Source organism: Strongylocentrotus purpuratus, unplaced genomic scaffold (assembly GCF_000002235.5).
Source record: "Strongylocentrotus purpuratus isolate Spur 01 unplaced genomic scaffold, Spur_5.0 spur5_scaffold_21, whole genome shotgun sequence".
Classification (NCBI taxonomy): Eukaryota; Metazoa; Echinodermata; class Echinoidea; order Camarodonta; family Strongylocentrotidae; genus Strongylocentrotus; species Strongylocentrotus purpuratus.
In genome coordinates this window covers 37,416,657-37,430,076 of record NW_022145607.1, presented here as the reverse complement: position 1 = coordinate 37,430,076, position 13,420 = coordinate 37,416,657, and the positions used below count along the sequence as shown (strand labels likewise).

The window sequence follows — 13,420 nt, the reverse complement described above, 5'->3', positions numbered from 1 at the left end:
TTTACATGTCTATATAACTTCTCCCATTCTCAAATCTATCATAAGACTTAGACAGACCACCTTATTCGTCTTCGTGACGAATTAAATTTCTAGTTATTATTATTATTATTATTATTTATTTTTATTTATTTCTCCCCCCTTTTTTGTTCAGAGGATAACTCAAGATCAGTTCAGTCAAAGTCGTTCAATTTCGGCACAGTCATAGGTCATCATTATGAGACGTGACAGGAACATTTTCAAGGTCATCAAATTATCGTGACGTCATCCAGGTGCCATTTTGTGAAATCACATTATCCATCATATCTTCATGACGCGTCATCAAAGGTCATTTATATTAATATAACACATACTTCAGGTCAAGGGTCAACAGGTCATGTCATCAAAGGTCACCTAAAGGTCATGACGCGCGCGTCAAAATTTAAAATTGCTCAAAATCACTTAACTATTAAACGAGAGTACGAATCAGGTCATTTTAAGCATTTCAACATTTTCCGTCCGTTCGTGTCCCCGCGCGCGGTGTGCGCGCTCACAGCGCGCGGAAAAGGTTAAATTCAAAATGTTTACATGATTTGGATTCCTCTTAACGAAATTGACAATTTACATTAATTTCAGTCACTCTTGACCTTTCATAAGGCCGTGAGCGCGCGTCAAAGTTCAAAATCCGCGCGTGCTGCTATGGGCAATATAATGCAAATTTCATCAAAAACATGCCATTTTAAAAAACGAAATAGCTCTTCAGATAGTCCATCGACCCCCAATTTTTATATCATGGTTGGAAAGAGCATGAGTTGTAGATATGATTTCATACCACCCTGACTCGTACAAAGTGAAATAAAGTCATCATATTGGCATCTAAACTCAAACAAATGTTTTTTTTCGATGACGTCATTTTTGTCTTTGTTTAATTGAGATTATCTCACTTATCGGTGATCGATTTTCTCCCAGAATTTAATATGTTGTAGCTGAGATAATTCTCTATCAAAAATATTTCATTCATTTTTCATTTCGATGACGTCATCATAGTTAAATATTCCATTAAAGGCGACAATGCATAATTTGTCATATTTGCGTGTTATGTCTATGGGAGGTCACTTTTTTCAAAACATGAATCTGCATGACAAGGTGTTTTGACCAGTATCTCGGTTGTTATTCAACAGTTTTCTCCCACATTTTAGTATGTTGTAGCTGAGACTATTTGCTATTTAAATATTCCTTATTTTTTCAATCAGATGTCAGAATCATGCTTGTGCTCATCATCATCATTAACATTATCGTTTTTATCATCATATAACATTATCATTATCATCATCATCACCTTTACTATCATCATCATCATCATGGCCATCATGATCATCATTGTTTACATGTCTATATAACTTCTCCCATTCTCAAATCTATCATAAGACTTAGACAGACCACCTTATTCGTCTTCGTGACGAATTAAATTTCTAGTTTATTCTTTATTTTTATTTATTGTTCCCACTTTTTTGTTCCGACGATAACTCAAGATCAGTTAAGTCAATTTCGTTCAATTTTAACATAGTCATAGGTCATTGTCATAAGACGTGACAGGGACATTTTTAAGGTCATCAAGTCTTCATGACGTCATCCAGGCGCCATTTTATGTTTTTTTGGAGTACTTTCAACTCATGATCATATCTTCATAACGGAAAGGCATCTCTTATTCATATTTATCATGATTAAGGTCAATATCAGTCCGGTCAATTTAAGTTAAAAAAACGCGCGCGTATGCGTACGTCCGCGCGTCAGCGAGCGCGCAAAAAATAAAAATCCTCGAAATCGTCTCAAATTCATTTTGCATACGTTTTAGGCCATTTTAATCATTTTGCAAATAAGTGCGCATACGCACATGCGCGCGCATTTTCGCGCGTACTGGCATTTAGCAACATAAAATCGACAAATTGTCTCCGTCATCATATTTGAATCATATTGCCAAGCATTTTGATACCTTGTTCACCTTTTTCTGACCATTAATAACGGAATGAGCGTCCGTTAAGATACATGTCCGTGCGTGCGAGCTCTTATAATACATAGCATATATGGGCAAAAACATCCCATTTAAAAAATCGAAATAGCTCTTCAGATAGTCCATTGACCCCCAATTTTTAAATCATTATTTGGAAAAAGCATGAGTTGGAGATATGATTTCATACCACCCTGACTCGTACAAAGTGAAAAAAGGTCTTCATATTGGCATCTAAACTCCCAAAAATGTATTTTGTTGATGACGTCGTTTTTGTCTTTGTTTAATTGAGATTATCTCACTTATCTGTGATCGATTTTCTCTCAGATTTTGATATGTTGTAGCTGAGATAATTCTCTATTAGAAATATGCCATTTATTTTTCATTTGGATGACGTCATCATATTTAAATGTTCGATTAAAGGCGACAATGCATAATTTGTCATATTTGCGTGTTATGTCTATGGGAGGTCACTTTTTTCAAAACATGAATATGCATGACAATGTGTTTTGACCAGTATCTCGGTTGTTTTTCAACGGTTTTCTCCTAAGTTTTAGTATGTTGTAGCTGAGACTATATGCCATCTAAATATTTCCTCATTTCTTTCAATCAGATGTCAGGATCATGCTTATGCTCATCATTATCATTAACATTATCGTTTTTATCATATTACATTATCATTAACATCATCATCATCACCTTTACTATCATGATCATCATCATGGTCATCATGATCATCATTGTTTACATGCCTATATAACTTCTCCCATTCTCAAATTTATCATAAGTGAAGACAGACCACTTAATTCGTCCCCATGACGAATTAAATTTTCTAGTATCATTATTATGATTAGTCAAAACATATTCTTTCACATGATTGGTTATGAGAGCTTCCATTTCATTTTTTGAGAGAGGGGCGTTTTCAAAACTGGTCTTTACCTTTAGAAGGCTAGTTTAGATATTTATATAGCTTTTAACTATACAGACGTTCAAATACACATTAAGAGGGAATACCATACAAAATTTACACAATAATTAGCTAGGGCTAAGAATCCATAAGAATTTAGAAAGTTTAATACATCTTGTGTATTTGATGCAATAAAAAATCAGAAAGAGTTAAAGTGGGCGTAAATAAAGTAAGGTTACTTCCATGATAAACAAAAATGAGGTTAAACGCTAGACTGACTTATAAAGGGATACCAGTGTAGTCTCCCTAAGGATAGAGAGCTTTTGGTGATGGAAGAAGGGTAGGAACATGGAAGTTGAAAGGCAATCCAACATTTGTACAGGTTCATTAGTACTAAAGCAGAACAATTAGAGAGACAGGAAAGCGAAGTTTGAAATATATCGGACCAATAAAAAGAGAGTTATGAACGTTTGAAATATGAGATCACTAAATTCATATATGTGAATCTCACGTTGACAATTTGTAAACAAAAATATCATTATTTTCTGCACTCTCTCTTGGGGCACGGCTCAAGATAAATGATTGATAGCATATCATACAAAGTCCTTAAGAGGAATGACCCTCTTGATTCCTACATTTTGAAAAGAAAATGATACTTTAGTCATTTTGTGTGTAGAAACAAACTGAAAAGTAGTCCGGCACTACATCACAGTGACATTACCGATTCAGTCAATTTGATGTGCCTATATATAATAGTGATTGCAACCTTTTAACAATTCATTTCTTGGGTGTCCCATTTCGTTCAAATGTTTTACCAGCCTGCTTCCTTGATATGTCTGCCTTCTTTTAGAGTAAAAGTCTGTTGATGTTTGATTTTCCTGGAAGTCTTACCTATCAGTGATGTAGACAGCCAGGGTCACTAGGAGGCCTACAATGGAGAGAGAACATCCTATGTAGCTGAGAATCCTAAAAAGTCGTTCAACTCTCTCTGATCGTCTGGGGATGCCACTCACGTCCTGATGAGAAACAGAAAGCAACACAATGTGGAAATAGAATAAGCTAATTTGGAGATGTATATAGTTGTTTTTAAATATCATCATGATTCATCTGCAGAATTTTACAAAAATGTTTTTTCAAGAAGTATCAACAGTACAAAATGTAAACACCCGACAAGCAATGTGCCAATATTATAAGAATGCAAACTATGCTACGGCTGTGGAACTCTCTGGGATAATTTACCTTTAAATATTAGGCAAATACGTAATGGAAAGGCTTTCGAATTGGCTTTAAAGAAGCATTACGTTTTTCATCTTGCCGTTAAGTTAGGATGGTGCTGAAGAACTTTTCTTTTTGAACAGCAACCCAATGATAATCGTTATGAAGGACAGTTTTTGTTTACACTAATCAAATATGACATGAGAGGTTCTGGTTGATACTTTGAACCCTCTCTAAGCTATTACTCACATAGTACTATTTTCTGAGCGGCGCAACCCCGAAGGAAATAATAACTATGCCTATCACCGAAAATAAGCCATAATGTTGCTGGTGCCTCAAAAATAGTGGATGGTTCATTCCTTTTAAAAAAAAATATATATATAAAGGGGTTAACTATTTATAAAGTTAAAATGACAGCGAAACATGTCTTGTCTAAACTAATAATGACAAGAAATACAAGAAAATTTCTAGAATTAAGGCGGCTAACCTCAAATATATTTTCAATGCTCAGTCTCATTTATATAATTGTATGCATTGTAGGTGCAGGGCACGTATATTTGCGTGAGATACATGACATCAAATAGGGTATTTCCACAATCCACTTTCCATTTTCCCTTCATGTTTAACATCATGTGAGCCATCCCAGACCAATCCCTGCAAGGCAATTCTATTGTGTAGCATATCATAATGACAAAAAGCAGTGAAATAAATTATTTAAAACGAAATCAATAGCTATATGGGAGTAGTTACAACTGTAATTTGAAGTAGGTTAAAGTTCATAGGAAGTGACCCCTAATATGAATCTTTTAAAATAAGGATTACTCTCCTGCATTAATTCAATTTTTTTTTCAATTCAATTTGTTTATGTTTCCAACAAAAATTACAAATCAATCATATGGAAGTTGCTTTGTCGTAATCTGTAGAGGTTTCTTGGTCTTGTGGAAACTTCATCGGACTGTGAATCACATGGTTCGCAGTTCAGGTCCCCGCGAGGCCCTTATATCCTTTGGCAAGAGATCTATATACATTACATTGCCACTCATTAAAGTAGGATGGGACCGTTTATTTGTTTCGATTGGCATGTGTTTAGGCTAGTAAAAGAGCGTATGGCCGGAATAATCTCCATTGAGTGGAGCGTGTGCACTATCATGTGTGGATTAGCAATTTAATCCAATGACCGAGTTAATAATGATCAAAATGTTAAGCACTTATAAACTTAGTATTAAGTGATGTATAAACATGAATGTTATTATCATTAATATCATCATTATTGTTATCATTATTATTATTATCATTATTATTGATATCAAATTCGTATTCTTACCATAAGGACTGCAAAGTTAGTAAGATGATTGCACTGGCATTCGGTTTGTGTCTCGGAAGTGTTGGTCATATTACAGCCATCGCTTAACCAAGCGTTAATGGCATATTCCCAATACACACACTGCGGATTTCTTGCATTTTGCTGAAAGTATATATAATTGTTTTGAGAGAAGAAGACGGGTAAATTTCCTTTGATTATAGAAATTAAGACAGGGTAATTAACAAAAAATATAAACTGTTTAAGAATTGACAATCAAAACCATAGCTCCTCGGTGATCTTCCCATCTATCTCTCGTTTAGCCGTAACATTTTTTCCATTTCTTTTTTGTCTCGGTCTAATATATGTGCGGTAAAGCGACTTCCAAAGTGGGGGGAGGGGGGCACTCACAAAAAGGGAACTTTCTGGAGAGAAAAAAAGGGCATCTACACAGGGAAATCTGAAAGCGAAAATATATATTTTGATTAGACATTGGTATATACCCCAAGATTGTGATTACATTATCAGGGATGATATCAATATTTGTTTCTCTTTATATATCATACAAGATATTGCTCAAAGCATCATACTTTGCAGTTGGGTGTGATGGTCCGAATATTCATTTGCGAGCGAGCAAAGCGAGCGAGGAATTGTTTTAAAGATTTGTGAGGTTGCAGTGCGAAAAATAACATCTTATGAAGAGAAAAAAACAATCCTGACCGGTTTATAAGCACATTTTCATAACGCAAGACTGAAAATACCTTTGATAAGTAAGATAAGTAAATCATCTATAAATGTGAGCATGCTTAGCGAGCGACCTTTCGGAGAAATTGCTCTTAGTGGCTTTAAATCAGGGGCACGTTTAATGGTGAGAGGAAAAGGGGACACTTTTTGAAAGGGATAAGACACTTATTAAAAAGGAAAGGAGCACGTGGCAAAGAACAAAGTGTAGTTATTAGAGGTAAAAGTGGGGCACTTCTTACACCTGAAAGGAGGCATTCACCAGGGATGAAAAAGGCCACTTATGAGGATGGGAAACGGGCATTTGTCGACGGAAAAGAGGCACCCATCAGATTTTAATAGGGACATTTATAAGATGGGCATTTATGAAAAGAGGATAGGTCCCTTATTACAAAGGAAAAGGGGCACGTATCATTGTTAAAAGGGAAATTATCAGAGGTGAAAAGGGACACTTATCGCATCTTCAGGGGGGGCACTGACCAGATATGAAAAGGGGCACTTATGAGAATAAAAAAGGGGCACTTATATCAAAATAAGGAAAATGTGCATTTGTTGAAAAAAATACAGAAAGAAAAGGGGGACCGATCAGATTTTTAATAGATGCTTTTAATGGAAGGGGGGAAGTGGCTCTTATTAAAAAAAAACAATAACAAATTGTAATTATGAGAAGGGGAAGGAAAAAGAGCATGTATTAGATTAAAAAAAGGAGGCACGTGTCAAAATAAAAGTGGCAGATATTAGAGGTGAAAAGGGGCACTCATCAGAGCTTAAAAAGTACCTTTCAGGGGGGAAGGAGCACTTGTTAAAGTAAAACGAGCATCTCTCAGATTTGAATAGGGGCAATTATCAGAGGTGAAGGGGCACTTATCTGAAGTGAAAACGAGTAACTTCTCGTATTAAAGGGTCATTTACCACAGATGAATAGGGACACTTTTCATAGGTCAAAAGGGGCATTTGCGAGAAGGGGAAGGAGCTCTATTTTTCTTTCTAAATGGGGCACTTATAAGGAAAAGGAGCACAGGTGAAAATAAAAGGTTCGCTTATCTGAGTTGAAAAGGGGTAGTTATTAAAAAGGGAAGTAGCACTTCTTTCAAAGGAAAGACGGCACTTGTCATAGTAAAAGGGGTACCTCTTAGATTTGAATAGTGCACAGTGGTAAAGGAGGCACGTATCAACATTGATCAAGGGCACTTCTCCTACCTAAAAATGGGCACTTACTGGAGATTAAAAGGGCACTAAAATGGAAAATTGACACTTATTGCAAAGGGAAATGAGAACTTGTCGAAGGAAAAATAACAGGGGTACTTATCAGAGGTAAAAGGGGGAAGAGGCCTTTTTAGAAAAGTAAATGAGGCACTTTTAGGGTAATTGAAAAAGTGGGGGACACTTTGCCCCCCCCCCCCCTTTTTTGCTATGATTCATGATTATTTACTTCTACATTAAAGAAATGTTACGTTTTGCAGAATTTATTATACAATGTCAATTTTGCATGGAATATGAATAAAAATCAATCAATCAAAAAAATGCTTTTAGAATTTGTGCATTCTAGAACAATCACTGCCAAAGTCACGGAGGTGCACTTTTTTCCCTTTTAAAAATAATAACGTCACTCACGTATCATGAAATGTATTGTGCATAAGTCAAAAATTATTACATAACCTTGATGTATACATATCCAGTATTCGTCTCGGTGGGTTTTACAATTTTGTACAAATGACTTGAAATCTGCCCATTGAGCAGGTAGTATCTACAAACTAGCTTATGAAGAGATTGTGTATCTTACGTGTTTGTGTGCCAGTGTTATGGTGACAGGATCATTCAGATGTTTGGTTACATTCGTACCGAGGCTCGCTCCGATGATATTGGTATTGACCGTGTTATTACGACGCACATCATTGTTCCCTCCACTATGTACCACTTGGTTGTTTTGGCCACCGTCCCTTACAAACAATGCATCGTCACGGTACACAGTAAATGCTATATTCCCTATGGTGTCTTCAATGGTCTCTGGTCCCATGACGATGGCTGCTTGGACAACACCACCACGGTTACCGCTGTCGAGGTTGTCGGTAGATAGCTGGATGTCACTTTCATCAAAGGATTGGCTGTCATCACCGATGATGGAGAAGACAACCCTGCCGTGGACACCATCCGAGTAAGAGTTGATAATCTAAAGGAATGCATTATAAGATTAAAGGCTTGGTCAAATATGGGGCAATAGACCGCCGCAAAAAAAAATCGTGTAAATGAATGTGACTGCGCGCAACAAAGGACTTGCGCATGTTCACTGAGATCTGTGTTATGTCATTCGCGACAATGGTTCTCAAAAAAATGATCGCGCACGACGCTGTTCAAAAAGGCAAAACATGTTAAGGCCAGGAATACAACATTCACTGGCGGGGAAATGCATTTCATGAGGGACACATTTTTCGCTAAATGTCTGTGATTTACATCAAATAAATGGAAAAATTTATTTTTATGAACCATTATTCACTGAACTTTAACATTTTCAAAGTGTGATAATGAGTATATTCATTCAGAAATATCTTTTGTTCATGTGTTGCATGTCATGTATGGATGGACATGCCCTTTGTGGTAATGGAATAGCCCACACTCCTAAAGGTTGGGCTTTGGGCTCGTCGATTAGGCAAAAAGGCTTTTAGAAATGGTACCAAAAAAATAAGGGATGGAGTCATACTAAGTCATATAAAATGTGATTATATTTCCTTGTATTGATAAAATATTACATTGGTTATTTTTACTATTAAAACTTGCAGTACTCAAATTTTCTGCTAGTCTTCTATTTTATCTCCAAGTTCGAAATCCCCCCCCCCCTGTCTCAAACTGAAATGTAAACGCACGAGGCGATCCGTTATCGATATAGCCGGGCTTAAGCTATGGTCACAAATCAGAGCGGCGACCGACCGATTAGTAGCCTGCTCGGTCGCCGCTGGAATTTAGGCATTGCCCAGCGATTTTTGGAGAAGTGGAGCAGGCTGTAGAGCCCCAGCGGTGCCTGGGCGGAGCCCTGTCGATTTCCCGTCGGTCGATTTTAGATCAAAACTGGGCGAAAGGCTGCCGACCGATTTTGGACTAGCCGCCCAGTGATCGACTGATCTCCCGGCGGCGACCGGGCGGCGACTGCTCGACAGCCTTTGACCTAGCGCCTCCGATTTTTGACCTAAATCGCTCGACGGTGAATGCTCGATTAGGTCGGCGCCCGGGCGGCTACCGCCCGGCCACCGAGCGTAGGCTGGGCGGCGAGTGAAAGTTGGCAGGCGCCGCCCGAAATTAAATTCCGCGCTGGCTGATGTTAACGATATTGCACGACGGCCGGCCAGTGATCGGCGGGGCTCCTAAATACGCTCGGTGTCCGGTCGGTCGCGACCCGGGCACCGAACTAATCGAACGTTTGCCGCCGAGCGATTTAGGTCAAAAATCTAAGCTGCACGGTCAAAGGCTGCCGACCGATTTTGGACTTGCCGCCAAGTGACCGACTGATCTCCCAGCGGCGACCGGGTCGCAACCGGGCGGCGACTGCTCGACAGCCTTTGACCTAGCGGCTTTGATGTTTTACCTAAATCGCTCGACGGTGAACGCTCGATTAGGTCGACGCCCGGGCGGCTACCGCCCGGCCACCGAGCGTAGGCTGGGCGGCGAGTGAAAGTGAGCAGGCGCCGCCCGAATTTTAACTCCGCGCTAAAACTTCAGCAGCGACCGAGCGATGCCTTAAAAACGAGCGGTGCCAAGGCGGCCGCCGCTCGGTGGCCGGGAAAAATTGGCTAAAAATCGCCCCTCGGCCGCCGAGCAGGCTACTTTTGGGTAATGTGACCATTGCATTAGCGCGGGAAAGTCTGGCTATGACGAAGCGCAGAGGAATGCCTGCAGATAGGCTGCTACGCCATTGTACGTCATTGTTTGTAATTAGCAGAATAAAATGTTGTTTCATAATGAAAAATAACAAGTTTGGGTAGGATTTCACAATATCATAGTTATGTCATGAATAATTGTTGAATATCTGAATCACAATGAGCCTTTATTTCAAGAGGTGAAAACAGCCACAAATAAATTGAACATTATGATGGGCTGGTAATTACAAACTACTGCAGAATATGTTGCCCAGTAACTAAAGACAATCGACAGAGGAAGTAATGAAGGTCAGTTCATTCACCGACACGCGAGGCCCCCCTCCCCCGGAATTTACGTAAACAAATAATGTTAAGTGGAGTTTTCCTTTATCTTGTTCAATATATTTTATATATTGTATATATACATTGTATATATTTATTCCAGAATTTACAGAAATAAAAACATGAAACAAATTTTGATAAGCTTATAAAATTACTGGCAATTTAATACTAGTTTTATGAAATTTAAAACTTTGGATTAAACTTTCTGTGTGGTGGCTCCTAAAGGACACGCAAACGCATACAAATTGACGTCTGCAACACATTTTTCGTTTTTTTTACGTCCGAGACGTGAAAATCAACAAAAATTGATGTATACCTATATGCAACACATATTTTGTCTTTTACGTCCAAGACGTGTAAAAGAAAATTGACTTATACCTTTGGTAATTTTTTCATTTTTCTGTACTCAATGGCCCTGACGTGACACGCAGACGTGAAAATATATACGTCAAATATTCACGTCTGCGTCTCACAAAAGTCATGACTGGGGGGGGGGGGACGAAATGCGAGGTAAAATCTGTTTTCCGTTGGTATCACCAATGGCGTAATGAGTAATGAGCGGGGTTTTTTTTTGTTGGGGGGGGGGGCAAAACACAATTCCGCATCACCACCACTCTTACGCGTTACATGCAGGCCCCGCGGAACGTTTTTTAAAGTGGGGAGGGGGGCTGAAGTATTTACGACCAGGTAGAGCGTGGCGAAAATTGGCGTGGGGTCTAGGGGCAAAGCCCCGGCGGGGGTCAAAGACGGAAGTTCAGGGGTTACGGCATTTAATTACGGTCAGATGGGCATATTTTGACACCTTATTTTTGAAACTGGCAGGACACTAATTGGTAAGGGGTTCAGGGGGCTGAGCCCCCATAAGCTCAGGGGGTTTGGGTATTAAATTAGGGTCAGATGAGCATCCAGGGGCCGCCTTAGCGCCCCCGTGTGGGGTCCAGGGAGCAGAGCCCCCGAAAGGCTCGGAGGTTTTAGGCATTTAATCAAGGTCAGATGAGCATATTTTGATACCTTATTTGTGACACTGTCAGGTCACTATTCTTTATTTCTATTTCTATTTCTCTTTAACATATTTTTTTTGTTTAAAGTGGGGGAGCTCGAGCCCCCGATCCCCACCATTTAGTGGGCTCTGATATGTAGGCTTCTAAATAGGCATATTTTTTTGCCTGACTGTAAATATGGGAATTTTTCATTGTCCAACAAACGCAAACAAAAAGGTATGATTTACAAAAAAAGTGAGAAAAAATAATGGAAAATAATGTAATTTTAGCAACATTTGTAAATCACTGGTATCGAATTAGAAATAAAACACGTTTGAATATTATTCGGGGGCAACTGCCACCAAGCCCCCCCCCCCCTCCTCCCCCCCCCCCTACCCGCCCCAACAGTACGCCAGTGGGTATCACGGTGATACCAACGAAATACAGATTTTTATCAATATTTACTTGTTCTTTTTGAAGGATATTATGCGAGGGAGCGTAGCGACCGAGCAAAAAGACTTTTGCATTTGTATTAGTCTAAACGCTGCACTCTTGGGTCTTCCAGAGCCTACCAGTGTGTTGGTGTCTTTATTCAGTATTTGCTATAGATTTTCTTTTTGCTCATTTTCAAATTTTCCGGGGGGACGAACCCACCGGCCAGTCACAGACTCACAGCTAACATAGCTCATTCACATCGTACACAGACAATAGCGTTTGCAACAAACTGGCTCACGTCGACCAAAACTTACCATAATTTAGCGGAAACACATATAACACGCAATATATGTCCACCAGGATGAAACAAAATCACACATTTTTCGAAATAAAGTGAACAAAAAATAGAGACAGTGAACAGAAATACAAAAAAAAAGGAGAAATAAAAGATAAAAAGGGACGGTTCGTTGTCACACAATTATGCTACGTTTACATTATGTTCCCGGCGGCCGCGGCAGCCCCGTTTGCCCGAAATGGAGTGCGCCGTGGGATTTTCGCAATTTTTTTCTCTGTATTCAAGTTTTGTTAGGTCTTGTCAAGTTTTCTCAGGGTCTATCACGTTATCCGTGACGGGCCGTGTGGGAAAAGGGGCTGCTGAGTCCCGGATGGTTCCAAATTTTACTACGTTTCGGCCCGCGGTTTACCGCGGATGCCATTACGTTCCCTCCCGGCCCGTCACGTTTTGATGGGGTCCCTCACGTTTTTCACGTTCTGAACAAGGTCTGATGAGTAGATCACGTTCTGTCAAGGCTCTCTACGAATGAAACGTGGACGCCGGGCAGTTTTTAAAAAGAAGGCTTCTCAAGCAATAGCAATCATTGTATCCTGAGATTTCAACTAGACAACATCATGAATGCCCAAGATGAAGTAGATTTTGTGTTTGCAAGTTTGCTGGGTGCATACATCCAGTCTTTGCGTCACCAAGAGGAAGACCAGCAGCAGTTGCAAAGTGGAAATGCCAGAGTTCAGCAGGCAGGAAGAAGGCGATGAGGGCGGATAGGAGGGGCCAAGATCCATGTGGGTGCGCAAATGGCTATAGGAAGACAAAAGGCAGCAGGTGGGCCACTACTCGACATTTCTCACCAGAGAGCTCCGCACCGAAGATGTCAACGCCTTCCAGAACCATCTGAGGATGCCTCCAGAGCTCTTCGATGAGATCAGTAAAGAGTAACACCAGCCATCGAGAGACAAGACACGAAGTTCCGCTCTGCACTACCACCTGGACTGTAGCTGTCATTGACTCTGAAACATCTGGGCAGTGGGGACAATTACTCGTCACTCTCCTATGCGTTCCGCTATAGTAAAGCAGCCATCTGCCATATGGTGCCAGAAGTGTGCAAGGCCATCGTGGAAGTCTACAATGGCAAAATGTTCGCCGTTCCTGTGACGTCCGATGAGTGGAGAGCCCATGCCCAGGAGTTTGAAGACAAGTGGAATGTGCCTCATGCGGAGGGAGCTCTGGGCGGGAAGCATATTGCCATCAGCAAGCCACCTAACACATGCTCCTTGTACCACAACTACAAGTTTTTTTTTCAGTATCCCTCTCCTCGCCTTGGTGGATGCCCAGTTTAGTTTCATATGGATTGAAGTTCGTGGAGTGGGACACAT

At 39.9% G+C, this 13,420-nt stretch overlaps 1 protein-coding gene across 1 annotated transcript; it reads right to left on the bottom strand.

The window, feature by feature from the left end:
* Nucleotides 1-3,778: 3,778 nt before the first annotated feature.
* On the bottom strand, nt 3,779-13,049 carry LOC115927965 (latrophilin Cirl-like). Its single transcript, XM_030994381.1, has 4 exons — nt 12,882-13,049; nt 7,931-8,317; nt 5,431-5,571; nt 3,779-3,907 (listed from the first exon to the last, which is right to left on the bottom strand). The coding sequence occupies exons 1-4, from the start codon at nt 13,047-13,049 to the stop codon at nt 3,779-3,781; spliced, it is 825 nt and encodes a 274-aa protein (XP_030850241.1).
* Nucleotides 13,050-13,420: the final 371 nt, after the last annotated feature.

Excerpts from the sequence above, each read along its gene's own strand:
- LOC115927965 (XM_030994381.1), bottom strand. The coding sequence starts at position 13,049 with ATGACAGCTACAGTCCAGGTGGTAGTGCAGAGCGGAACTTCGTGTCTT. Across the intron at positions 8,318-12,881 it reads TCTCTGGTGAGAAATGTCGA|ATTATCAACTCTTACTCGGA; the intron begins GTAGTGGCCCAC and ends GCATTCCTTTAG. Across the intron at positions 5,572-7,930 it reads TAACACTGGCACACAAACAC|CAAAATGCAAGAAATCCGCA; the intron begins GTAAGATACACA and ends ATATACTTTCAG.